Here is a 27,978-nt window from a genome sequence, read left to right on the forward strand (position 1 = left end):
AGGCTGGGGTCTCCAGCCCGGTGCCCCACCAGCCCTCCTCCTTGCAGCCCCCCACCCCTGTGTTGCCAGTTCCTCTGCTCTGTGCAGAGCCCCCAGCTGCTGGGACGCACTGGGAGTTGTGCTAGTGTGAGGGGTGATGCTCAAGTGCCCAGGGATGCAGGGAGCCAGATGTGGGGCCACAGGTGGGCTCGGCTCGGCTCTGGGAGCACAGAGGATGTGGGAAAGGACATGTACCTTCCTCTCCACCTGCTGGAATTGCCTCTGCCCCTCCTGTGGGACCCCTCAACCCTCCCAAGCACCCCGTGCCCCGCGTATCAGGCTGGGAAGTGCCACAGAAAATGTTAAGGGGCAAATTCTCAGCTGAGGCAAAGTGGTTCAGGGGCCTCCGAAGCCGGTGGAGTGGCACCAGAGGAGGATCTGACTATGCATATAGTTTTATATATATATATTTATATATATGTGTGTGTGTATAGATATATTACATAAATATATATGTATGAAATAATTTAAGAAACATCCGAGACAGCATGCTGTGCTCTTGTGTAGGGCCAGGGAGGCTGGGAAGGCAGCTGCTCGCCTCCCCCCACTCTACCAGCTTTGATTCACAAATGGAAACAGAGTCTTGAATTAAATTAAAAACCGCACGCGCACACACGCACACGCACACACACACGACACAGAGGCTGTAAAACTCAGAGGCGTGATGCTGGAAAGTCCAGGTGTCCCTGAAGAGATCAGATCAACTAAAGCCAAAGGAGGGGGAATATAAATAAATGAAACCAGCAGAGGGGATCTCGCTTGTGCTGGTGCTGTCTCCAGCATCAGGTCCCCCGTGTCTGCCCAGGCCCCCGTGGGGACACAGGGACAATGTCACAGCACCGCTCTGTCCCGGCTGGGCTGTGGTGGGGCTGGGAGAGGCTGGTGGGATGTGCACGTCCTGCTGCGTTTGCCTTGGACCCGTGTTCTCCTTCACCACATGCTTTGCTTTCGCTCTATCCCAGGACTCAGCTTTTTGCCATCTTCGTCATCAAGGATGAAAGGGAAAACCCGGCCCCAACGATCGCCTCTCCTCTCTCTGCGGAAAGTTCTCCCGGAGCCGGGTTTGGTCCAATCCTTCCCATCAACAGAAGACCTCTGCAGAAGACCTCCTTCCCACAGACTTTCAAAACAGAATGACATTTAAAAAACAACCCCAAAAACCCTAGAAAAACCCAGCGCTCCATAAATAACCAGTTTCTTCCAAAACTCCTCGTTCCCCATCCTGCCCTCCCCAAACACCCCAAAGGACCGACGGATCCCGGCTCCAACACGCTGTGCTCCGAGCAGTCGCTGCTGGCTGCAGCAAGGATGGAGGGCCAGGAAAGAGACTGAACCAAGCGTGTGAAGAAACAACCTGAAGGCTTTGGACCACTGTCCCCCCCTTCCTCTCCTGTGCAAGAAATGGAAAGCCCCCGGGGCTGCACAGCGGCCGGGCTGCGGATCAGCTGGAGAGCAGGACATGCTCCAGAAAGTAGCTGATGGAGTCCCAGTGCTTCCAGAGGAAGAAAAGGAAGAGGACGAGCAAGGCGGTGCTGAGGATGCGCATGCGGGTCTTCATGAGCGGGGTGATGAAGTTGGCAATGGTGGAGACGAAGACGAGCAGCACGGCCATCAGGGCAAGGATGACGTTGATGAACTTGCCCAGCAGCGCCCGGGCGTTGGCGTTCTCCACCCCTTCCAGCTGCACCACCTGCTGCTGCTGCTGCTGCAGCTCCAGCTTGGTCACCCGCGTCAGGCAGGACTCCACGGCCTCCTGCAAGGGACACAACGTCAGGGCAAGCCAGCGGCTCCGTGGATGCCCCGTGGAGGATTTCAGTCCTTGCCCCGTGCTCGGAGACCTGGCTGCTGGGAAGTTCTGCTTGCACGGCTCCAACGGGTGTACAACCTTGTGACACAGTGGCCACCCCAGCTGGAAAGCAGCTTCCCTCTGCAAACCCTTGGCCCACGCCACGTGCCATGTGTGCCCGTCCTGCGCTGCCTGCGCCGGGGAGGTCTTGGTGCCGGGAGGACCCACCGCAGCAGGGGAGATGACCCAAACCGGGACACTGGGGACTATGTGCTGGCCCAGATGTGGCTTGTAATAGCCCAGCACTGCAGCCATCCACCTGGAGACCTGCCCTGCCTTGAGCACCCGGGGGCTTTGGCATAGTGGGGACTCGCTGGGGCACAGACAGGGATTTTGAGGACATGGCTGAGTTACCTGCTTCTTGCTGTGACAGCATCACAGTGAGGATCTCATCTCGGAGGTGCTGCAAAAAGGGATCCCCCTTTGCCCACCCTCTTTCCCGGCCCAGAGAACCTCCCTGCCCTGCGGATGGAGGGTGCAGTGGGAGGCTGAACCCTCACACGCCCCTACCTGGATGTCCCGTGCCCTCTCGTAGGACTGGTAGGCCACCTTCTCCTCCATGCTGGCCAGCTCCTGCTTCAGGTTGGTCATTTCGTTCTGGTGCAGCTCGGTGAGATCGTTCAGCTGCTCCTCCAGGCGCTCGTACCTGCGCATGGGGGGTGGAGGGGCTGGGGTGGGCAGGTCTCCCCACAGAAACCCCTGCCCTCCTTCCCCTGACACTAGGGCAACCTGCCCAGCCCCTCCGATCCACCCTGCTCCAGGCTGTAGCTGGGTGTAGCTGCCGAAGGGAAAGCACTTGCGGGATCCTCCACAGGAGTGATGCTGCCGGTGGGTCTGGCAGTGGGGACTGCAGCTCCCCGTGCCCCTGGCATGCAGGGCTTAGCCAGACAAGCCCAGGATGGTGGCCTTGTGGTCCCCAAAGAGCCACCCTGGGCGACACGTGCTGCTGCCCTGGCACCCGCCCGTCCCTACCTGTACCGCTCTTCTTGCAGGCACTGTGTCATGTAGGTGTAATCCCGCTGCAGCTGGGCCTTGAGGTCCTCCATGGAGTCCTCCAGGTGCGACTGGCTGTCTTTGATCTCCCGGAGCTCCTCCAGGATGGTGTCGAAGTTATTGTGGTGGCTGTCCAGCGTGTTGGACTTGGGGCTCCCCAAGCCGCCGGGTCCTGCCCCTGAGTTGCTGCCACCAGCCGAGCCGGAGGTGGCACTGGAGCACTCGTCATCGCTGCCATACTTAGGGCTGGAGACCAGGGTGGCACTGCCGCTGAGAGCCCGTGAAGCCTCCTCCGGGTGCCCGTCGTCCAATGTGTCCTTCAGGTGGGCGATGTTGTCTGCGCTGCCAAACTTGTTCCGGATGAGGCTGGCAAACTCCCGGGGCTTGGAGACCACGGCAGTGTGGGTGGCCTGGGACAGCCCCGAGAGCCCTCCCTTGACACCCTCCACCACGCCGCCCCCAAAGCCGCTGATGCTGGAGCGAACGTTGGCACCCACATCCTTGAGACCCTGGTGCATGTCCCGGAAGACATCCTTGGGCTGCCGGGAAGGGCCGTTCTGCTCGATCTCCTTCAGCTTCTTGTGGTAGTGCTCCAGCTTCTTGTGCAGCTGCGCGATGGTCTGCGCCGACTTCTGGTTCTTCTTCTCAAAAACCTGCTTGATGCGGGAGGCTTGCTGCTTGTCCGCGTTGTTGGCCAGCTTCAGGTACTCGGCCACGTTGTCATCCCGAGCTTCCTGCTCGATCTTGATCTGCTCAGTGATCTTGAGGATCTTTTGGTGCAGGTGCTCGATGGCGGCTTTCGTTCTGTGAGGGTCGGGGGTGCCATCGGGGACATCCAGGCAGACGGTGCCATCAGCATCGCCGTGCCCGGCAGTGGAGGGCAGACCGAGCGCGGTCACGTCCCCCTTGTCCAGCTGCAAGCAAAGAGAGAGGAGGGCGATGCTCAATGGAGGGAGCTGACAACCAGGCAGCCGCCAGGGAGGGGTGGGAGGGGAATGGGGCTGGGGGCAGAGGAGGGAGAGGGAGCCAAGAGCTGGGCAGCAGAATAGTTAACCAGAGCAACAGCAAGATGTTTTTTTCTCCAGCTGGTTAAGCATTTCCCAGCCATACCACTACTGCTGGCATCCCAGGAGTAAACCAGTTAGAGGGTGCAGCAACAAAAGAATGAGGGTCTGGGGTCTGGCTTTGGCCAGGGGCTTTCAGCAAGGAGCATCCACCGCTGGGAGTTTGCCTCGGACTTTCTGCCCTCGCCCTGTGCACAGGCACCCGCGTTTCTGGGCTGCCGGACACCCAGTGCCAGCCGGGGAAAAAGGAATGAGAAGCTAAAACTGGAACCCATCATCAAATGTTCCACCAAACCAGCAGTGAGAGCAGGGATTGAGCAACTCGGAGGTATTTTAGTCTTGTTTTCAGACTTTGGCTTTTAGCCTAGATGCACACAGGAGTTTTTCAGCTGAAGAGAAGCTCTGCCACAACCCCAGTTTGTGGGTACCAGTCCCTCGAGAGCAGCAGGCTGCAGGAGCAGCGGCTCCTTTGCTTCCTTTTCCAAGTTTCCCACCTGGCAATGCCAGCCTCCTCTCGCAAACACAAGCTGCCACCTAGAAAGTTCGGACACATGCTGCTTGCCGTTTTACAGGTGGGAAAATTGGAGCTTTGGGAGAGGGAATGACTTGCCTGAGGCCACACTTAAAACCACCGGCAGAGCCTGGACCGCAACCCAGGGTCCTGCCTTGTGCTCTCCAACCCGGGCATGCTGCTTTGCCACTTGGGGAAAAAAAAAAAAAAAATCACTAAAATCTTTCCAGTTGCTGGGTTTTATATGCGGATTCTTATGCAAATCTCAGTGGTTGTATAAATGGCTCCTGGCTTCTAATTAAGAGCTGCTTGAAAGTTAAATACTGTTGGCAGACCTGAATAATTTCTAATTTCCATCACGCTTTCCCTGAATGACCCTTTAATAGGGATAATGCTGCGAGATCATTACTTAGGAGTGTGTTATCACCAGGAAATGCCTTGCACGGGAGGGAGGAATGTTCTCAAGATGCTGCTCATAAACACTCCCGTCTGCAGCAGGTCCCCCACATGGGGCTCGGGAAAGCAGGGGCAAACGCTGCCCTCCTGCTATTCACTGGCATCTCCTCCTTCCCCAGCTCTGCTGTCCTGCTGGGAGCCTGGGGGTGTTGGTCTGGGGGTCTCAGCCTCTTGGGAGGCAGAAGGAGACAACCACAGGCTTGGTGGGAGCATCCCCCAGTCCCCTCCCCAAGGCTTTTCTTCTCCTTTGTAATACAGGGCTGGAGGATGAGAGGAAAGGGGAGAACCCAGCAGCCCCCAGCCTGCAGGTGGATGCAGGGCAGAGCTGGGAGCTGGCTTCAGTCTGGCCGGAGCAGCACATTTTTTTTTTTAAAAATATATGCCCAACAAACCTGCAGAGTTTTCAGACCCCGCTGCCAGGCTATTTTTAGTTGCTCAGCTGGGCTGGGCCCTTCAGCTGCCCCACAAAGGCTTTTGCTCCGGTTTCTTATCGAGGGGCAGAAATTAGAAGCAGCAGGAAACAGACTTTTTGCCCAGATGTGCAATTCTCTGCGCAGTAAGGGACAAACCAGCTGTGGCAAAGGAAAAGGCAGCCCTGGAGATGCCAAATCGGGAAACCCCAGCTGGGGCAGTGAAGGGGAGAAGTTGCTCAAACTTTATTTCCAAAGAGGGAAAGGTTTGGAAACCATCCAAACCTTTGCCCCTGCAAAGCCAATCTTTCGGATTTATTCGTGGGAGTGTGTTTGGGAGCGCGGCGGGAAGGGAGGGCAGGATGGGTGGTGGACGACACGGATCCGATGCTGCCCATCTGTGCTGACGTGGCTGGGGTGAAATCCTTTCCCCGAGCCCCACCAAAAGCTCTGCTCTCTCTCAGACGCAGGAAAGTCACATCAGGTTATTGCTTTGAAAACAACCACCAAAAAAAAAAAAAAAAAAAAAAAAAAAAAGACAATTCTGATCTCTGCAGTATTAAAAGACACTGCCTGCTAAATCCCAGCAAGCCTAAATGACTGTGCAGTGGATTTAACAGGGGGATTAGCAAAAGCCACACTTTCCCTACATGCAGAAAACCTTCTGGTACGCACATGGAAATGAAAGTGTTGTTTTCCAGTGCTTGTTTTCCAGGCGGGCTCGGAGAGGAGAGTAGAGGCTGATGTGGGATGCGGGAGGAATGCAGGACGCAGGAAGAAAAATTATTCTTATCAACAGAATTCAACCCAAGAGAGCTGAGATATGCAAAAGCTTCAAGCTAATAAGCTGAGCAAACAGTACTTAGAGGGCCATGGCTGGGCACAATTATGCAACGCTGGTTTATTTGCTGCTGCAGGTTTGATGGAAGAAAGCCCAGGTGGCAGGTGAGGAGCACAGGGCACAGCAGCTCGCTTGTGGCCACGTCCCCAGCCCGGGGCTCTGGGTCTCCTGGCACACCCAGGACTGGAAGGGATTTAAACCCATTCTTACGAAATTGCAAAATTATTGCAAAGTTCAGAACAAAACTCTCAAGACACTTACTCACGCCCTGAACTATTCTGTTTTCCATCCCCTATAGCCTACTGGGAAGCGCAGGGGATGAGCTAACACCGCGGCTCCGGCTGCATCCACCCCGAGCGAAGACTTTCACTACGAAGTGTGATCGTGGTTCCCAGCTGAAATGCAACATGGGGATGAAACGGCTGCGGGAAGGACCACGTGCACCCTCAAGCATGGGAAAAATAAGTACCACCGAGCCGTCGAGGGGTGCTGGGGTGCAGGGCAGACCCCAGGAGCTGCTGCACTGATCCAGCAGCTCTGCAGCACGGGTGTCACCGTGCCCCAGGCCCTTGGTGGCTGTGGAAAGCTGCGAGGGAGAGGCCCCGGCCGGCAGAGAAATGCAGGTGGGCAGTGGGCATGGGGAGGTTGATTTGGGGGCAGTCACAAAATACAGGTACTTCCATGGCCCCTCTTCCTCAGAGCACTTTATCAGCGTAGTTCGGGACAGCATCCATCCTGTGCACTGGTGCTGCCAATTAGCCCAGCATCACCGGGGACACTCTGGGTGTCCCCAGTCCCGTCCCCATCCCCACGTGCGTTCACAGCCCCGTGCCTCCCCGAGCGGAGCTGCTATTCCCACCAAACCGCGTTACCCACCCCAGGCGTTGAAAATAGAATCAGGAGCCCTGACTCACACTTCCCACCCTCCTCCTGAGCCTGCAGCCGCGACTGAAGCAGGCACCCCGTGTCCCCCTCCCTGCCCGCTCCCGCACCGTCCCTGGATGGACACAACGGGCCGGCAGCAGCTGCCGCCGCTGATTTACCAGCCTAAGAATAATTTTTCTTACATAATGGAGTGAGGCATGTTAAAGGTTTCATCTCGCAGCGGAGCTTCCCACCCCGTCTTTACTGTGCCAGCACCGATTGTGCTGGTGGGTTTCATTCACCGAGCGCCAGAAACAGAGGAACCGAAAGCCCCTACGGGTCTCTCTGCCCATCGCCATCCTCCCCGCAGTCCTATACTGACCCCAACGAGTGTCGGGACCTACCTCCATGGCGGGCAGGGCTCGGGTCCCCCAGGGCTAGTCAGCGTGGGCTGCTTGACCGCATCCCTGCAGCGTCCCGGAGCCTGGCAACAATGCATGGGCAGCGCTGGCTGCCATGGCAGGTGCTGGCACGGGGGAAGCAGCAGCTGATGGCAGCGAGGTCTCGGGGGGGCAGTGGAGAGGGAGGCAGGAGGAGAGCCCTTCCGCAGCCCCCCGTCAGGGCTGGCCCCCCATCCCCGGGCGCTTCCCGAAGGCGCAGGGATGGAGCCGATGGCTGCAGCGGGATTGCCGACTCAGGAAATCTGCTGAGGCTGTTTACAGCTTTCAGCGACTGGAGCTTTCAGGGCTGTAATGCCAAACCCCCCTCGTCCCCGTGGCGGGATATTCACACGCCTCCAGCCCCATACGCTGCCTGTGCCCTGACGCAGGGGGTCGGGACGGGCTGTTGTCATCTGCTGTGTCACATACCAGGACATAAAGCCTGGGAGAGGCAGGGGGAGGGCACGCATAAAGCAAAACCCCGGGTGGGACCAATGCACAGGGAAAATAGTCGACAAGCAAGGAGCTGGGCAGCCTGACGGAGCTAAAAGCGGGGAACCAGCCGCTTGTGCCAGGACTAGGTGGTGTCTTGGCCCACGCCGTGCACTGGGATGGACCTGGACCCAGCCAGCTCACGGCACGGAGAGCGACGGGGAAGGTTGCACCGACCCGATTGTGCCACGGGAGAACATGCAATGCACAGAAAACACATCCAGCTGACTGACCAGATAGAAGTGCTTGAGATTTCACATGCAATTAAAATGATATTCAATGGGATATTGGAAAAGCAAGCGGGGCGACAGCAGGCTCTGGTTCTGCAGAAGCCAGTGGCAATGCGGAGCCACCCCCCAGGTGCTGCATTTATGCTGGGGCCGGTGGAGCTGGTGAGGAGCCGCAGCAAAAATCCTGGGTGAGAAAGGAGACCCGGAGCTTGTGTGTTTACCTGAGCCCAAACCCGTGGGCTTGCACAGAGCAGGGTCGGTGTGGCCAGCGCTGCGGATCAGCCCTGGGTAAGGGCGACTGAGGGAAGCAGCATTCCAGCCCACAGCCTTACGCTGTGCCAGACCCAAAGCCCTCAACATGCCCTCCTGATGCTGGGGCTTTTTGAAACCTCAAACCAACTGTGGCTGCAGATCAGAGCATTTGTGCAGCCGCAGACAAAGGGCTAAACGAGAAAGGTTCACTTGCAGCTCTCTGCTTGAGTTGTTTCTCAAAAAAAAAAAGAAAAAAAAAAGGCAACAACACAACAACAGCTTAGGAAGTATTTTCAGCCACACATTGAATTGTACAGGCCGGACCGATGAGCTGATCGTGACCTAGATGCATGTTTAATGGGGAAGACCGTGCTACTCCCACAGCTGAGACAAGCCGAGCGCTGCTCAGCCTCCCGCTTCCCATCGTCTCTCGGGCTGTCCCCGTGTCCACCTGCACCCTGGCAGCCCGATGCCGCACCACCGGAGAGGCTCTGGGTGCAATGCTGCACCTCTGAGCGACGCTGCACCCCCAGCACCGCCGGCGTTGGAGCTGGCCTTGCCAGGAGTTAGCAGCTGTGGTGGGCAGCACAACCATCAGCCTGACCTGGCATGGACGGATTTGAAAGTTTTGGTTTGACGGCTCCACAGAAGCACCATCCCCAAGTCTGGGTCCCTCCATATCTTGCAAACGTGAGCTCCCGTGAACCTCGGCACAGACACCACCACCCTTACAGCTCGGCAAAGCTTCCCTGTGGGAACACCTCCCTTCCAGGAGACACCAGCTCCGGCAGGTCTGGGGCAGGGGCTGCTGGCGCTGCCGGGCTGCCAGGACACGCACGGCTGCAGATAAGCTGGGCAGTGTGGCAGGAGGGAACAGGCGCAGAAGCAGCAGCCTCCGCCTGGGCTGCTCCCAGCCGGGAAGGCATTTCCTTGGAACCCCCCCAGCCTTTAGCCCAGCACTGCCAGACCCTCCCGGACTGGCATCAGGCCATGCCAGCAGCTCTCCGTGCACCAGTGGGTGCCAGGAGCAGGGAAGAGGCAGAGCTGGAGAAGTCTGCCACGGACAGACCCAAGGTGTGAAGCTGCTAAAGCCCAGTTCAACGCCAATAACCAAAATCCTTGACCTCTTCTAGCCCAATTCCTGCCGCTGTGGCACTGGCACCGGGCCCAGCACCCTGCCCCGGGCATCCCCAGCCGTGCCGCCGTGCCTGGCAGGAGTTTATATGAGATGGTGCTTGGGACCAAGGGATGGGCTGAATCAACCACCCAGCAGCACAGCTCACCAGTGCTGTCTTCCAAAACCAGTCTGGACTGCTGGCCCTGCAGCGGGGAAGCAGCGCTGGAGGGACCCGGCTGGTCCCTGCACCACAGCCTGGGGATGGCACAGCCCTGCGCTGAGCTGAGCATCCCTGCAGGCCATGCAACCCCTAGGCGTGTTGCTTCTACACACGGAGCTGCGGGCAGCCCCTCTGTTTCCTGGTCTGTCCTTTCAGGCGGACAGGATCTCATAGGCAAAAGCCTCCCCTCTCCATCTGGCTGCAAGTTTGGGGGAGCAATCTTTGTGCAAGCCAGCACTGAGCCCCTTCCCTGCACGCTCACCCGCTGTTTGCAGGCACTGGCAGCAGGTGGTGGTACCATCCGTACCGAAAGGCACAAAGAGCAAATTCCCCGCTAAGTTAAACCCACCAGGAACAGAAACTATCTGTGCCTACCATACGGTGCTCAGCTGCACTGGGGAAGGGTGAGGAAGGAGTTGAGCTTCGTCCCAGTGCTGCGTCAACACTCCGGAGATGTGGGGTGCAGCCAGACCCTGCGGGCAGCGCCACGATGCTGCCCATGGGGACTGGTGCTGGCAGCACCCGTGGCTCCTTGCCAGCGTGGGTAGCGTGTCTCCTGTGGGCAGGCATTGCCCCTCGTCCATCCCTCCGGTCGCACTGAGCTGCCCCAGCAAGGGTGGATTTTGAAGCCTGGCCGAGCCCTGGGCTGTGAATGCCTCCGGGCATGACACCGGGCAGATTACCGAGTGACGCTGAGCTTTGGTTTAACATCTCTCATGGCATCACTTCTCATTTTAGCACAGGAGCCAGAGGTCACTTCCCATTGCTTTTCTGCTGCCTCAGCAGGGCAGGCAAAATCCCCAGCTGCACAAGACACTCTGGAAAACACCCTCCCTGCTCCGAGCTCTGCTTTCCATTTCCCACATTTAACGCGCTGTGGCCGGCCCCCAGGCCCATCTGCCCCACCAGCACTGCAGGCACAGCCCCGCTTCCATGCTGCGACTCGGTCCACCCAGCCCACCGTTAACTGCAATCCCTCCCCGGAGCCCCCACACCTCCTGCCAGCTCACAGCCCCCCCGCGAACCCTGCCTGACCTGCCAGGCTGTCCCTGGCCTCAAGGAAGGATGGAGGAGCCTGGATTTCCCCAGAGGAGGCTGAAGAAGCGAGGACTTTGATAAACGCCAGGATGCTCAGGATAAGCCTTTGCGGCAGCCTGCTGCAACGAGATCTGGATGGCATTTTTTTTTTATTTATTGAGGACCTCAGGCAGCTTGATTTATAGGAAACCACCTGTTCTCAGCTCCCTGGCACAAGGGGAAGGTTAGAGTTAGCAAATAATTGCAGAAGCAAGAACACTGCCTATTAATGCCCCAGCAAAGTGAGGTGGAGCAGTGGTGTAGCATCTCCCCTCCCGAGGGCACAGCTTCCCTTCCACACAATGCAAAAACCCCGCTGGCACGGGAAACGTGGGGGTTTTGCAAGGAAATTACCCGCGAGGTTGGCAGTGGACTCCCCTTCATCCTTAGCACCAGCTCTGCTTTCGATTTAGTCCACTGCTTAGAATGTGGCAGCTATGTTTTTCAGGCCTGCCTGTAAAAGGCAAATTTAAAAATAAATAAACCCCAGCTCCCGTGCAAACAAAATCCCTGGATGGCCACCAAATCACAGCACGTTCGGCGTGTGCCGGTGCTGAATGGTGCAGAATCTGGCCCTGAGCTCCTACAAAGTCCCGGTCTGAGCATCTCAACCAAGAGACAGGTCACTTAGCAATGCAACACAAACACCCAGCGGATTTGGGACCTGAGCTCTGCCTTCGCTGGCCAGCGTGGCCCGCAGCCGGGGTTGGGCTTAGCATAGAGGAGCAGGCATTAAAAAAACGGAGGAAGACGGGCTGAGCTGCACCAGCGTGTCCTCAGCCAGGCTGGGAAAGCTGCATACGGATTATCGGAAGGCAGCATGCTGATAGAGGTGCAGATCTGTAAAGTCCAGCGCTCCTCAGCCTCACATTCCTGAGTGCATTTGGTTCCCAAAGCGAGTGGCTTCCCGGCGCAGAGCCCGGCAGCAGCCTGAGCTCCAGCTGCAGGGACCACCCTGCTCCTCAGCCCTTATTCCTGGGCACCCCGCGTCCTTGCCTTGCCGGTGCCTAGCAGCAGGAAGGAGAGCAGAGGGGGGGGGTACTTACAAAGACACCCAGCAGAGAATTTAAGAGCAATATCCTTTTCCCAGGACAGGATTCGGGAGGATGCGGTTCCGGCATGAGGATGCCCTGGTCGCTCCTGCCAAGAGCCTGGCTGGTGCTCCGCGAGGCGGCCAGATCCTCTCCCTCTGTCATGGCTGCGGTTAAGGAGTCGGAGGGGCAGAGGATCGTTCGACGTGCATGTGCAGAGGAGGCACGACGAGGCTCTGAGGCAGCCAAGAACAAGCAGCACAGGCTGGCGAGCCGGGAGGGAGCCTGGGGGAGCGGGAACAGGCTGGGTGCCACAGGGGCCGGTCCTGCTCCTCCAACTGTGCTGGGAGAACAAACAGCACCGCCAAGCGCTGCCTGGCCGGCCTGCCTTCCGAACCGTGCAGAGAACAAACAAGCGAGCCGCTGCGGTTCCCCGGTCCCCGGTCTGAGCTGGGCTGGTGCCACCATCCCATGGGGCTCTCGGTGGCAGCAGGCAGGGGCTGTGCTCCTGTGACGAGCCCTGTGTGGAAGCACAGATCCCGGGACCCGACCTTGCTGCCTGCCCTGGGCGTGGGGAGTCCCTGTGGCTCTGCACCCCTCCACAGCACGCGGATCTCAGCATCTCCTAAGTCAACACCACATCTCCGGGCTGGGGACTGTCTCTTGTGCCCTGGGCTTGCAGGTCACCGGGAGGGACACATCTGCAGGGATGATTCAATGACCGTCCCCCACGGGTGAAGCTATTCAGGGCCCTGCCTATGCTTGGAGAATCTTTGGAAAAATTCCCACTGTTGTTTTTTTGCTGGAGGGAATAACCCCGCGAGCTCCAGCAATGGTGCTGCTCTTTGGCGTGCTGGGTGACACAGCATTACAGCCACCACCAGGACCCCTAGCCCACACTGCCGCTGGGTTCTGACGCCTCTGACAGGCTGCTTGTGCAGCTGGGGGGGATTTTCGGCAGCTTTTGCGTGAAGGGTTTGAGGGGGAAGGCAGGGAGAGGCAGGGAGAGGCAGAGCCGCAGCGAGGCGAGGAGTCACAAGGCAGGACCCCGCTTTGCTCATCCTGACTCAGGAGCCAAATCCTGCTCTCAGCTACAGCCCAGCCACCTGCCCGTGGGGGCAGGGGATGGGCAGGAGAGATTGCAGCGTGGATGTGAACCCTTGCTCTTCCAACCCTGCCCTGTCCGCCCTGGGCAGCCACCCTGCACATCCCAAACCCCCTGGGGGCAGGCGGCAAGGCAGCGTTCACTGCGACTGCCTGTTGGGGAGCGGGAGCTGCTGGTGGGCTGGGAACAACAGCCATATGTCAACGAAGGCTGAGGAACACGATGTCTTTTGCTAGGGGGTGAATCAGTACAAAAGTCTGATATTCTTCTTCTCCTGAATTAATTAAGCAGCAATCTTGGGTATCTTTGTCTTCACAGCTATTATCTGCTTTTCCCAAAGTGCTCCTCAAAGCACCATCCCAACGGGAGTGAGGGAACGAGTTCCCACCACCACGCTTCACTCACAGACACACGCCTCCAGTGTCACCATGCCCAGCAGGGGCTCAGCCTGCAGCCGAGGTCAGCAACCCCTCCCCCTCAAAAAACCTTGGCCCTTGGAGGGTCTCTGCACCCTGGTGCTCCTGGCTCACCCCGTGGGGACCCTGCCCAGGTGCCGAGGGGATGCCTGGCCGTGGGGCTGCATGGAGGGCAGCTTTCCACCACCGTTTCCTCTATTCACTTTTGCAGTCACCACTGGCCTATTTTAGCTCCTTCCTCTGAGATTTTAACACCAGAACTCACCCGGAGTTCTGGTGTAGGAGGGGAGGATGTGCTTTGCCTCCGTCAGCAAATCCTCCTGCAGAGATGCAAGGGACTTCACTAAATGCATAGAAGTGTTGGCTCTGGTCCCCAGCTGGGGAAACTGAGGCAAGGACTGAGGGAGAACCCCTGGCTGAGTTAGATGTGGGGGCAGCAAGCAAAAGCAGTGAGACTCCAAAGTCCCGTGTCCTCTGAGCTTGTGCCAGCTCCTCAGGGACACGTAGGTGCTCAGCACCTCCAGAAAGCAGGCTGCCTGCTCAGGAGCTCAGCCTCAGGCTTCTGGTTTTAGGATCACTGGCCCCAGCAAAAAAACCTCCTATTAAAAGCGGGGTTTAGGGGCAGCAAAGCATCAGCAGCATCCCACCGTCCAAGCCACCCCAGTGCACCCGGCTGACCGCCCTTGCCACCACCACGTCCTCACCCGCCGCAGGGAGAAAGGATACTCAAGTGCTGTGGAGCAAACCCGGCTTCTTACCGGCAAGCCCCCGGCCCCGGGGCATCTCCCCTCTGAGCTGGAGACGGGCTGGGGCTGCTCAGCACCCCGACGGGCCACGCTGACCCCGGGGGCTCATGGCTGAGTTGCCCAGAGTGCCCGTCCCTGTCCCTGTCCCAGTTGTCAACTGAGACCAGTTCTGGGTAACTGGAGCCGTAGGAGGTCCGCGTCCCGCCCTGAAACCGAAGGCGTCAGATGCCGGTGGGGCCGGAGGGAGCCAGAGGCTGGGCTGGACACATGGCAGCCAGGCAGCAGATGCCTGACAGGGGAGATGAACTTTGCCTGACGGCTCCAAGCTGCGGGGGCAAGGGCTGAGCTGTCCCGCTGCCTCCTGGCCACCGCTCACCCAACCCTTCCGTGCCCGTGGGCCACAAGCCACCCCTGGGGGGGATGCTCAGAAACGGCGGGTTTCTCCCTGCCGACTAATCCGTCTCGCCCTGATATAGCCACTGACCCAGTGGGCAGCTAAATTTAGCGGGATGAATCCTGCCCTGTGCTGGGAGGGCTGGTGCCCTTGAGGCAGCAGGATGGCAGGGATGGGGCTGTAAGGGCAGGTCCCCCCTGCAAGTCAGAGCCCCAGGGCACTGCAGACCACCCCACCCCCCCCCAGCAAGCAAGCAGGAGGGGGGAGATGGGAGCAGGAGAACGGCACGCTCGGGCTCCCAGCCTGTAAGTAAACGTGGCTCGCAGCCGCCCAGCGCCAGCCTGGCCCGCAAGCCCAAAGCTGAGCCGCGGCATGAAGCCCCCCTGCTCTCCCCCCTTTCCTTGCCTGTGTCTCACGGGAGAAGCATCTGCGCCGGGGGGGCAAGGCGGCTGCAGGAGGGGCAGGGGGTCACGGGCAGCAGCGGCAGCTGGTGCTGTCACTCGCCCAGGGACACGGAGGGCAGACGGGCAGGGAGCGCGGCCAGGCTCCGGCCCCCCGCACCCCGCGGGGATGCTGCGGGTCCCGGCCGCCGGGGCTGAGCACGGCGCACTCGTGACACTAGTGAGCGGTTCCCTCGGGGACGCGGGGGAGAAGCCGGCGGGGGCGCGCAGGGGCGGCCCGGGCACGGCGTGCGGTAACGCTGCCCTCTAGCGGCCGCGGGCTCCCTCCCGCCCCGCCGCTGCTCGGTGCGGGGGTACGGAGGGACCCCGAAGCCCCGAGGCGGGGGTCTCACCTGGACGTGGACCATACCGCAGTCCCCGCAGGCATCCGTGCAGCTCCCCGGTAGCACCAGGCACAAAACCCCGCGGCCGCCGCGGTCCAGCTCCGGCCGCCCCGGTGGGGACAGGGACGAGGGTCCCCCCGGGATGCTTTGTCCCGCCAGCACCGGTGCTTGGCTGACCCCACTGCCACGGGGGACGGGGGTTTGTGGGGAGACCCCACAGCTGCTGCTGCCAGCGCCGGGGCCGCGGTGGCCGTCGCTGTCAGTAATGCCCATCGGCCCGCCTCTCCCACGAGGTGCTGGCGGGTCACCAGGAGGGGATTAGGGAGATAAGGAGAAAGCTCCCCAGCACGCTCCCATCGCTCCCATCGCCACGCGCGGTCCTGGCCCGCAGCCTCCCCCTGCCCCAACGGCGCCCGCTGCCACCACCGTCGTCATACGTGCCACCGTGTCTGCAAGCTGGCATGTCCCCGCGTGAAACACCAACGCTGGCCACGTGCTCCCTCGGACACGCCAACACCGATGTACGCCCCAAAGGTGCCACCTCGCTTTAGCTGAGCAAAGGAGCCACACGTGATGGGACGCACAGGTCAGCGGCTGCTTGAAATCCAGTGATGCTCCCGGCTGTTGGTACCCACAGCCCCGGGGAAGCGGCTTCCCCAGCTCACCCGCGAGCAGAGATCCATGTTACCGCAAACCAGAGAGCACGTGTCCCCACGGCACCCACCGGCTGCGGTTCTTGGAGCAGAGAACACACAAAACCCTGGTCCCAGGCTTCGTGCAGTTGCCAGCGGGAGGCAGGGGGGTCCGAGACATCCCACCCTCATCGGGAGCGATGTGCACGGACAAGGTGAGCAGGGCATGGCGGGGGGGACAGCCACGAACGCATGTGCTCCAGGTGGGCATCGCCCTACAAAGCCAAGCCTTGTCCCCAGCGTGTGGCACAGGTGACAGCCCTTTGCTTGCCCCCCCCCCCCCCCGGGTCTCAGCTGGGGGTTACCGCTTGGAGATGCTCCCCACGACAGGGGCACAGGGCAGGTGCAGGCAGCACAGGGGGTGCGAGGCACCTCTGGGCTTACACCAGGAGCCCCAGCCAGAACCATGTGCTCCCCAACTGCCACAGCACCCCAGCAGCCACCCCCTGGGGTGACTTAGGGGGTGCAGGGGGGAGGAACCCTGTGTGCCTGGCTCCAGCGGGGCGCAGGGTGGTCCAGCACTGGCGGGGACCACAGAGCAAGGAACTGATGCAAGTGAAGTAGGGAAGGGAAAACTGCAGGAACCTAATTAATTAGAAAAAAAGGAAAAATAAAATCAATAGCTGTTCAAAAAGCGCTTGCTGAGGCTGAGCTATCCCATGAGGGTTTAATCCAGCGTGCGCTCAGGCCCTTATGCAATGGATGGAAAATCCAGCATGAAATTTCTGGGGGAAAAACTGGTCTTTCACAGGAGCCCTGTGCAGCCCTGGGGCAGCGGCTTCCAAACTGAGGGTGAAACGGGGAGGAGGCGTCTGGCCGTCGCAGGACAAGGCAGAGGCGATGCGAAGTGATTGCTGGCCCAAAGCCCCCATGCAAACCCGCTTGCTGGGGTCTGGTGGAGCTGTGCTGGGTGTGCTGGAGCCCAGGGCACGGCAGCACCAGCCACCCCTGAGGAAAAGGAGCTGGTTTGCTGCAGGCAGAAGGCTGGGTTTCCTGAGGGCTACGGAAAAATAATACGGCATGACAATATCACATAGCTCTTGTTTCTCTAAATAGGTTATTTTTCCACTGCCTCACAAAGGCCCCAGTATCGCCTCTCTTCTTATTACTCTTTGTGTCATATGCAGTTAATTATTCATCCCCTTTCTGCGCTCTTCGTGCTGCTCCGTGAGCAAACATGGACCCACTCTGCTCTCGCCTCCCTCCGGGTGCTTCTGTCCCGGTGAGAACCACTTTGGCTCGAGATTTTGGCCGTAACCCCAGAGGGCTCAGCGGGACCGGGCTCCTTGCAAGACCAATGCCACGGGCCAGATGGAAGAAATTTTGGCTGCAGATGCTCAAATAACAACATGAATGGCTCCTGGCCTTGCTCGGGTGCTTGGTGCGGTGTGCTGGCACGGGGAAGGTCATGAGCGCCCTGGGAAGGGTGGGGGTGCCCAGATTTGCACACACTAAAGGGGGGAGAGGAGGACATGGGCAGCCGATTCTTGCAAAGCTGTTGATACAATGACGTGTTTATCTTCTGGGACCCGATTCCCACGTCCTGGCAGTGGCCCTGTCCCCGCATGGCTGTGGCAGGGAGCAGTGCTGGCAACCGCTGCAAGCTGTGAGCGTCAGCTGCAGCTCGGCGCTGGAAATGCCAGGCGAAAAGAGAAAGAAAAAGTATCTGGTTGATCCTTTTTCCATTAGCTGAGAGGGCAACAGAAGTCTCCAGGTCAGATTTCCCTCTCGGAGACTCAGCACCGAGGAGAGAGGAGCGGCTGGGGGTAGGGGGTGGGTGGGAAGCATCGTCCCCAGCCCCTGTCCCCGCTGTGTCCCACTGCTGGTGGGCGGCACAAGGACTAGACACCCCTGCTGCTATCCCAGCCTGCAGCTCTGGCCAGCCACTGCCACCCTGTCACACAGCCCTTCCTGCAAAAAACACTCAAGAGTGCTGCAGCCCGCCTGGCCATCTCCCCACCCCAAGCCCTACAGCTTTTCCACTTCACTGCTGGTATTTTCAGGTAAAGTAAAAAAAAAAAAAAACAAACCAAAAAAACCCCAAAAAAACAAAAGAGGATGCTTCCAGCCCTCAGGGCTGCAGAGAGTGGGTTTAGAGCGTGACACCCCCCGAGCTCCAAAGGCCAAGGAGAGAAGCTGACACGGAGAATCCCACTGGCACCTGGAGCACCTCTCGCCGCCTGTACCTTGTCCTCAGCATGCCATGCCGCCGCGCTAATCTCAGCTGTTTCATAATTAACGAGGCTAAACGCTAGATGGAAATACCATCCTCGCTATTAGCTCTGCACAGAGCAGTTTAAAAATCACTTTGGACGGAACCCATCTGCAGCCGCCCGGAGGAACCCTTGTAGGCACCCAGTGCTGGGATGCCCGGGATCATCTCTGACCCCACGCCGGGGGTGCCACCCCACTGGCACGGAACTCCTGCCAGGTCCTTTTCTCTCTCCCTCAAATCCCACTCTGGGAATCAGACCGGGATACATCCCTGCCTTCACTTCCCTGTGAGAGAAGCATCAACTCCATCATCCAGACCCAACTCGCTGCTGGGGCAGGGGCTGCCATCCACCGTCCTGCACACCCAGTGCCACCAGCACTGCCCCCAGGGACAGTCTCCTTCCAACAGCATTTTGGGGTGCTCAGCACCCAGTCCTGCCCCTGCTCCCCAGCGTGTGCTCGTGCCCCCCAGCCGCCCAGCCACGTCCCCACGGCACAGCCCTACCTTATCAGCCAGGCACTCGGTGTCCTCGGTGAGCAGGTAGACAGCCCCGCTCTCGGCCAGGAGGATGGCGGTGTCGGTGGTGGAGGAAGACCTGGGGCGACCCTGGTGCTGATGCAGGATGGCGGTGAGGCTGCTGTCCTGGGGGGCCTTGCGGATGAGGTGGGGGCTGCCTTTCTGGGGCTCCAGCGAGCCGCTCTTGGCTCGCCGGCTGCCACTGTGCAGGCTGGTGCCGCGCTTGATGGAGGGGCGAGAGCGGATCTGCTGCAGCACCCGGTTGAAGGCGGTGGGACGCGCCGGGAGGTCGTGCAGGGACATGGCGTAGGAGACGCGGTGCATCTCCGGGGACCGCTCCTTCTCATCGGGGGAGTCGTGGTCGGACGTGCCGTAGTGCGGCGGCAGCGAGTCCTGGGAATTCTGGTGCTCCCGCTCTCGCGACCGCCGGCGGCTGTGGAAAAGGTGCTTCAGGCCATGGCCAAACATGGATCCTTCGGACAGCTGCTGGATTTTCTGCAGGAGAGGAGAGAAAACAGCCCCTCTTACTGTCAGGAAGGGACGGCATCACCCCACTTTGGCACATACGGCTCTGGCGGCCGGTGCCCATGCTAGCACTGAACCAAAACACAAAGCTCCAGGGCTCAAAATGCTTCTGGAGGGCTCTGGGGACCCCACCTCGGCCCAAAGTGATCTGAGAAAGGGAGAAAGCCCTGCTGCCTTCGTTTTATAAACATGGAAAAATATTAAACATTAGTGTCCATTTGATGGCACCCAGGGCTGAGCACAGTGGCTTGGGATGGGTCAGATGTGCAACTCCAACAGCATTCCCCAAGCTGGAGAGAGGTCTCCAGTGAGCACTGGTTACCCCTAAAAGGAGCAAGAGGGGCAGAAAGACTCTTGAGAGCAACGGAGGGAGGGGGGTGCCTGCTGCAGCCAACGCTACGTGCTGTGCAGAGACCCCGACCCTGAGGGCAGCGGGGACGGAGCAGCCTTTTTCCCAGCTGGAAAAGCCAGGGTTCCTCCCAGCCTTGGAGCCTTGGTCACCGACGCGCTGCCAGGAGCCACCTGCTCCCTGAAACAGGAGGGCTTTGCCCTGGGGCAGTTTCCATGGCCCCTGAGCGCAGCATGGACCAGGCTGGCCTTGCTTATGGGGGTCAAACCGCAGCTCATGGCCCAGTGCCACCAAATCCAGTCCCTGCTGGGCAGCAACTGGTTCCCAGCAGGAGATGGGGGCATGCCGCTCCCCCAGGCACCCCGGGGTCTTCCTCTCCCAGGGGGCTGAGACTCACGTTCCCACAGAGCACACGGCTTTTCTTGTGACGACTCTTGGGAATCGGGGTGGATGCTAGACGCAGCCGCGGCCAAGTCATGCAATATGGATGGTGGAACAGATCATGCTCTTGATTACAGCCGGGTCAGCCCAGCGTGGTTTCCCTGCAGTCACTGGAACACCCAGATTTGCATCCATGGGAGATTTTGGCTGGGTGCCCTCTGCAATCCCCTGTGTGTGGTCAACTGGGGGGCAGCAGCATGAGCAGCAGCTTCCAGCATCTGCAAAGGGCTTAGCAGATCCCGGATCCCAGACCCCTGGTCGATTGCAGCTCCCAGGCAGCAAGTAAAGGATCTCAGGTTATCAAAAGCTCCTCTCACCTCCCAAAGCAGGTGACCTCAGGTACCAGGAACGCAGTAGATCACAAGGCACAAGTCTGCCCTGTTGCTCTCTGCCTGGATTCTGGAGTTAAGCTGAGCATCCTACCTCTGTGGATGCCAGTCCTGACCCTGCTGATGTTCAGGGACATTTCACCATGGATTTACTGCGGCCAGGTCTCTCCCCAGGGATGCTGGTTCCCATAACTGTGGCGCTACCAATTACTCATGCTTGAAAACCAGTGTGAAGCGGGCACAGCACTGGGAGCTACTTATAGCCCCAGCGACACTTGGCAAAAGCCCCGGCCTTTAGAAAAGCAGTGATGTTGGAGACACAACCTCCAGGAGCTGCAGACTGTGGATGATTTCACGGCCATACAGAAAGGACTTCATCTCCTAAAAATCCCAGACATTGAAACCACAAGGTCCAAATCCATAAGGGCCCAATTCTCACCACACCTGTAATATTGACAAGGAATCAGCAAGTAGATCCTGTGTCACTAAACACTACAGGCAAACCCCTTAATCCTTCTGTTATCTATTCATAATGAAAATTTCTATCCTTTTGGTTTTTCCTAGGAAATATATAATAAATCTACAGTGCCGAATTGCTACTTCAGGAAATAGTGATTTAAATTTTATTCTATTTATAGAGTCTCTATGGAAACAGAGACAGCATTAGATAGGTAATAACTATAAACCCACAGATTTCTACCATCAAGGGTATGGCATACCCTCGGATGCACAGTTAGCCCTTTAAAAAGTCCAAGTGAAAAGAAATGACTAACTCCCTCCCCTGAGGGTTATGAAAACAAAATAAAAGTGAAGCTGGCAGTAAAGGAGAGGACATTTTCCCAGGACCAGCGTGGACGTGGAAGCCAGATGCCCTTAGGGGGTTCTTGATCTGATAGAAATTCACCTTTAAAAGAAATGCTCCTCATGCCTTTTCCAAATTTTCCTGAAAGAACCTTTCATGGGCTCTGCAGGTAGAGCTCCTGGCGGGATGGTAAGAGATCTGCATGGGAAAAAGGGGGAGGGAAGCAAAAATAGGAATCCCAGCTTTGCTGTTCCAGGCTTGAACCCCACTGGAACGACGGCTTGTCTCCATTCGAGAGCTGCTGGGTGTGGGCACCACGAACAAGCCATTCTGCAGCGGTTCTTACAGGGAATTTGTTGATGTAAAACCTCTGTTTTCTTACGTTACTCCGGGATATTACTGCACTTTCAAAGCAGAGGCATTTTTCTGGCACGAAACGACTCGTGGCTCAGTACAGAGCGTCTGCACGGGCTATTTTGGAGCAGTCGTTGCTTAATAACTGATGCAATGGATACGGAGGTTAATTTCTCAGTGTGGACAGCTATAAACCACGAAGATTACTGCAGAAATATCCTTATTTCTCTTGTCTTCTACATTAGTGCAGCCAGGGTCTTGCTCTGAGACGGGGACTTGTTTCCATGGAATTCAAAGGAGCAGCTCCTGCTTCACGTCCCGTCGTGGATCAGTTCTTGGCTGCGGCGGGGTCAAGCCCACGGCACAGTTCGGCTGAGCACAGCTCTGGGCTGACCACGGTCACACCCTCTGCCTCTTCTGTCTTTATCCACTGATGGAAAATAGTCCCTAAACCGTGAGAAGCCAGGAGGGGGCTGCACACACACCCCACCCCCCCTCCTTGCACCCATCCCACTGCCCTGCCTGCACCGAGAGCCGAGTGCCAGCCCTGTAGGGATACTGTGAGGACAAGCCATGTCTGGCCCAGAGCTGGAAAAAAAAGCAGTTGAACTCAAACCAACATATTTTGCAGGAAAACAGTGACTTGGATGACTGTTTTGTCTGGGACGCTGCTCTTTGGCAACTTCCCATGGGAGAGCCAGGTGCTGCCCTTGCCCGCTGTGGCAGGGATGCGCATCCCTGCCTCCCACTCGGGCTGTGCTGGGCTCTCCAGGGTCGGTGCTCCTGCCACTGCCAACTGGCCACGCAGCCCCAAAACCTCCCAGTTTCACCCTAAATGGTTTCCCAGCTCTGCCCCGACATCCAAACCTCTTACTCAGCTTTCAGACACACAAGGAGGGGATCTTGTTGCCGTGACCTTATAGCACAGCCACACGCTGTGAAATCCTGCTCAATTGTTATTATTATTGTTAATTATTTATATCCCTGGCCCGCCCAGAGGCTTCAGCCAAGACTCTGCAGCCCTTTGGAGGAATTGCACAGGCACAGTGGAAGACTATCCCACTCCATCCCCTCCTATTCTATCCTGTCCCACCCCATCCTATTCCACTCTGTCCCAGGCCACCCCATTCTGTCCTGTTCCATCCCTCCCATTCCATCCCATCCTGTCCCATCCCATCCCACCCCACAGCACTCCATATTTTAGGCACGGGGAGCCGTCTCCCCCCGTGGGCACAGACAGGGAGAGGCCACAGCACGGAGCAGCTCACAGCCCCGCGAACAGGACCCCAAACAGGACCCCTGGACATCCTGCTCACCCCCCAGGGGGGTCTCTACTCCTCCTGTTGCTTTCTCCAGCTGATCCTCCTCCGGGTCCCCAGCAAGGGGGTCCTACCAGCACCCAGCCCCCCACTGCCGGCAGCCAGGCTGGGGGCCGGGGGCAGAGCTGTCCCCGCGGGGTGGCAGCCAGCCCAGCTGCCCCTCGCAGCCCCATCTTCCACCAACATCCTGAGCCCCTCTTCTGCCTCTCCTCCCGCTGCCACAACCAGCAAGGAAAACGTATAGATGTTCTAAAATGGAAAATAAAGCACTCCCCCACACATGCTTCTCCTCCCGGGGACAGGATGAGAGAACAAACATGTGACAAACATTACTCATGATGTTTAATGCACTACCAAAACGCTATAGTGAAACGCAGCACCTTAAACGCTCTCCAGAATAACATCCACGGGGCTGGCACCCACTGCCCAGCTGGGTGGGCTGCGGACCCCCGGGAGCTCCTGACCTCGGGTGGCATTTGCAGGGTGAGATCTCTGCTGCTGGTGCCGAGAGGAGCCAGATGTGCTCCCGGGGGGATAACACAGCAGGTGACAGCTCACGACTGCTTCTCCCATGGCTGTCACCTCTGCGTCTCTTGAATTGACTGTGGGGATGCTGAGTGCTGAAATGTGGTGGGAAAGAAGGATGTGGACCCTGGGGGGGTGTCAGACCAGGGGGGGCTGGCACCATAAGTAGCTGGGCACAGAGTGCTTGACCTTAGCCAAGCAGCCCACACCAACATGTGTCTGTTGGGATGTGCGGTGCAGCTCGGGGGACAGCATGTCCCAGCCTCAGGTCTCACCCCTCCACCGCGCCTGGCACAAACCCCAGGGAAACACGCTGTCCTGGCTGCATCCCACCCAGGAGGATGCTCTTCTCTCCCTGGGGGGCTGGGGGGTCCCAGTGTGCAGCTCTGCCAGGGTCCCTGCCAGCAGCCCAAGACCTTTTGATGAGCAATGCCCCGGGGAGATGATGGATGCGGCCGCTCCAGGGACCGCACTGCTCCTGCTCGAGCTGCTTGACAACAGCTCCATCCCACTAACCGCAGGGGAGCCAGCTCACCTTGGCGGTGTCCTTTCAAGACCAAAATATGCCTGGAAAATTGTTCGTGCGAGGGATTAAATATAAATGTACCTGAGGGTTTAGAATAGGGGACGGTGACCTTTCCAGGGAGGAGTTGTCCTCTGCATCCTCCCTGCAGCGAGCAGCCTGCACGGGCACTGCTGGGGGGGCCCTCTGAACCACATCAGGAGGTCTCCACTCCCAGACCCATCCCCTCATAGCGAGGGACCTTCAAAAAAAATAAACTAGCTGAGTGGGTTTGGCCTGCTATGAGGAAATGGGATGTTAATGCTTCACGCCGTTCCCTCCAGCCACTGCTGTCCCAAGCCCACTGCTCTGGGCAAGACCTCTCCTGGGGATTGAATGGTGGGACCTCCCCTCATCCTTCATCACCCTCCTCCCCAGAAGAGGCTCCCCAGCTCCAGGAAGCCCCAGGGAAGCTTTTTGTCCATGGATGTGGGGTTTGGATCTAGGAAGACGGAAGGGCTTAGGCCAGTGCCTCTGGGCTCCTGATTTGGCTTTTGGGTTCAGAGGGAAAAGCGGGAGCCATGAAGACCAAGACTGTGAAACTGGAGACGGAAATGATGCCAGGCGTCAACTTTCAGCCCTTGGCCAGATCAGCCTGTTTGGGAAAAGAGAGACCCAGGGAAAACACTCGGCTCAGAGATGCTCAGGGAATGTGGGAGTGGGACCAAGCAGTGAATCCCTTGGTGGTGGGACACCCCGGACACCCCAGCAGCCACAAGAGGCTGGATGTCTCCTTCTGCAGTGTTTTGTATGGATCCAGTCACTCTGCTGCGGAGTGCAGAAATCCCTGCCACCCAACGTATTTTTGAGCAGAACTATGTGTCATGCATCTGCTTTGCTCCTTGCCAGAACTTTGGTTGTTTTTTTTTTTTCCTTTTCCCCTAATGGAGCTCTCGGCAAAAGAGCTGGAGTCGGGCTGGGGAAGGGAGAGCTGCTGCAGATCTGCTGGGGTTAGAGGATGGAGACGACACCAGGCATTCTGTTGTTTCCAGGTTGCCAGCTCAAATCTATCTTTGGCTGGCAGCAAACAAAAGTTTACATCTGACGCTTGCTCAGTGTTTGCAGGGAGATGAAGCTGGAGGTCTCGGTGTGTGGCACCACGCCAGCCTGGGGACAGCAAAGGGGCCAAGGACCAGTTTGTTTGAACCCACCCCACCGCGGCGAATGCAGTGTGGCTCCAGAGGGGGTTGGGGGCAAGAAATCTGTAAGATTATATTAATGATGCCACTAATTGTAGCAACAGGAGGCGAAGCAGCTGCATCGGTGGTGTCTGTGGCAGGGCCAGGCAGAGCGCCCAGCTCTGCTGCGGAAGCTGTGGGCAGCACCGAGGCACAATTTTTCATGTGCTCTGCCTGGCAGAGTAAGTTTGAGGAATCATTCCATGTAAGCAATTAATTGCTGGGCTATAAATGCGTTAAAGGTGAGCATCGTGAAGCAAACCTGCATTTAGGTATCATACTTGCATCAATAAAATCAATGGGCATTTGGCCACTGCTGTTGCTGTGAGCTGGACCGGGCTGCAGACTAGGCTGAGCTCCAGCTCAGAGCGGGACGTGCTGACCACGGAACGCTTGGCCATCCCCATCGTAAGCCGTGGCTCCTTCTGCCCCACGCTCCCACCACCTTCTGACTCCCTGTGCAGGTGAAGAGGGCCCTGGCTGGGATGGGGAGAGGCTGAGGGATGATGCAGATGAGAAGCACTACCTTGGACCATGCCAAGCAGAACCTCCTCCAGGTAAGGTTGTCCCACCCCACCAAGCCTTGCGTGGCCCTGAGCACTGTATCCCCATGGATGTGCCCTCCCCTCGCATGGGGGTCTCCCCTCCAGCTGTTTTTAGGGCAGCAGCAGCAGCTGTACATCACAACAGCAAAGCCAAAACGGCCTCAGGAGCAGGAGCTGCTGCTTGAACATCAAGGAAAAGGCATCGCATGTCACAGCAAGCAGCATCCTGCAGCCATGGGGCTTCTTGTCCTTAAAGCAGCCGAGTTCTCCTGCGGGAACGGGGGGGTTTATTTCCTGGCTGCCCTTCTGGAAGGGATGCATGCAAGCACGGCAGCAGCCTGGCAGTCCTGGCTCTGCTTCCCAGCTCCCGTGTGACCTTGACCGCGCTGGTAAGACCTTCTAGGCCAAGTGGCAGGCTGGGGTGCTCCACAACAAGGGTCTCCTCCTGGATGCCAGGCTGCCCCAGGTGACCAGGGACCTTTTCCACTTTTGTACCAATCTTTTTGAAACCTCCGTACCACCGCAGCGCAACCTCTGCAGGGAATTCACCTCCGTGACATAAAGCCCCATCGCACCCACGCCAGTGGGACCCTGTTGCACAGCTGGGGGTCAGAGCTGCTCCGCTTCCAAACCCACAAGAAATTTATGCCCAATTCCACCCAGTCCTGCCTGCCTGCATCCCTGCCCGTGCCCTGCCACGGGGGACCAGCTCCCTTCCCTCCCGCAGCGCTGCAGCGCCGCGTAACTTGTTTTCCTCATTAACCGGACACAGCCCGAAGGCACAGGAGGAGCAGCCTCGGGGCCATTTATACACCGTCACTTCCCGGCTGCCGCAGCACTAATCCCAGCAGCGCTGGCGGTCCCCGAGCATCTCCCCACGCTCAGCGCCGGGGTGACTCTGGACGTTATTTCCCAGGGTCTGCTCAGCCCCTCTGCAGGGGGACAGCCCTGTTACTCCCAAAAAGCCTGCTCAGGGGACAGCAGCCCGCTCCAGGCCTGCCCTGGGGTGCCACCCTCGTGCCCGCAGCCCCCTTGGCAAGGGCTGGGGGTGTCGCCAGGGTCCTTCTCACGTCTCTCACCACCACCCTATGATTATCGCTGCTCTTGGTGGTCACAGCCTCGGTGGTGCCCAGCCCCACGTGTGCTATTGCAAACCCACCACCAGGCATCTCGACCCTGGGAGGTGTCCCACTGTGGGGGCACTCACACCCCCAGGGGCATCCCCACCATTGGGAGCATCCCCAGTGCAGGATATCCCCAATCCCTGGGAGCATCCCAACCTGGGACCTCTTCATCCCAGGAGCATCCCCATCCCAGCAACATCCTCATCCTGGGACCATTCCCACTGCAGGAGCATCCCCATCCCAGGAGCATCCTCATTCCTGGACCATCCCCATTGCAGAAGCATCCACATCCCAAGAGCATCCCCACGCAGGGCCATCCCACATCCCCCAAGGTCACACCTGTAGCTGAGCAGGGACCAGGCTGTGGGGATGGTGGTGCCCCACCAAAGTGTACATCCCACCGGTGACCCCACCGGGCACTCACCACCACCAGGAACCCCACGGGAATGCCGTAGGGTGCGTGCCCGGTTGGTAACCCCACTGGTGAACCTCGGGGTCCTCACCCCTCCGGTGATCCCACCGGGATGCTCGCCCCGCTGTCACCTCACCGGTACCCACCGGCCGATGCCACCACGGCTCACCTTCAGGTCGGGGGGCTTGGTGCGCGGCGGGGGGACAGCGCCCGCCTCGGAGGGGGCCGCCGCCGCCGCCTCCCCGGGCTTGGCCTCCATGGCGGCGGGGCCGGGCGGCTCCCCCGCGGCGCCGGGGTCCTCCTCGGGCTGCCGCAGCTCGTCCGACCGGCACCGCTTCATACCGGTGCGCCGTGCCCCCGGGAGGCGGCGGTGCCTACGGCCGCGGCGGCGGCGGCGGGCGGCGCCCGGGCGGCCGCTGCGGGGCCCGAGGGCTGCGTGCCCCCGCCCCGCCCGCGCCTGCCCCGCCGTGCCCGGGCCGGGCGGCGGCTCCGCGCCGCGGCGGCTCCGCGCCCGCCGGCATCGGCATCCCCGCCGCCGCCGCCGCCGGGGCCCTGAGTGGCGGCGGCGCTGGCCACTGGCGGCGGGCGGAGGGCGGGGCCGGCGGCGCCGATTGGCGGCGGCGGCGCGGAGCTGTCGCGGCTGCCGGTGCTGCCGGGCCCCGCCGCCCCCGGCCCAGCCGCTCCGCGCAGCGCGGAGAGGGAGCGACGGCCCGCCGTGCCGCTGCGCTGCACCGGGGCGCTGCGCGGCCCTTCGTTCCCCCC

General features: G+C 59.2%; 1 protein-coding gene across 8 annotated transcripts; it reads right to left on the minus strand.

The window, feature by feature from the left end:
* Positions 1 to 462: 462 nt before the first annotated feature.
* Positions 463 to 27,660, minus strand: TMCC2 (transmembrane and coiled-coil domain family 2). 8 transcript variants are annotated; one of them, XM_040616720.1, is made up of 5 exons: positions 27,386 to 27,660; positions 18,740 to 19,246; positions 2,858 to 3,792; positions 2,396 to 2,531; positions 463 to 1,792 (listed from the first exon to the last, which is right to left on the minus strand). In XM_040616720.1, the coding sequence occupies exons 1-5, from the start codon at positions 27,554 to 27,556 to the stop codon at positions 1,481 to 1,483; spliced, it is 2,061 nt and encodes a 686-aa protein (XP_040472654.1). In that variant the 5' UTR covers positions 27,557 to 27,660; the 3' UTR covers positions 463 to 1,480. The 8 variants fall into 8 exon arrangements, with proteins under 8 accessions (XP_040472654.1, XP_040472656.1, XP_040472659.1 ...); XM_040616722.1 differs by lacking the exon at positions 27,386 to 27,660 and adding an exon at positions 21,300 to 23,096; XM_040616725.1 differs by lacking the exons at positions 18,740 to 19,246; positions 27,386 to 27,660 and adding exons at positions 11,899 to 12,041; positions 14,131 to 14,308.
* Positions 27,661 to 27,978: the final 318 nt, after the last annotated feature.

This window comes from Falco naumanni, chromosome 17 (genome assembly GCF_017639655.2).
Source record: "Falco naumanni isolate bFalNau1 chromosome 17, bFalNau1.pat, whole genome shotgun sequence".
NCBI lineage: Eukaryota > Metazoa > Chordata > Aves > Falconiformes > Falconidae > Falco > Falco naumanni.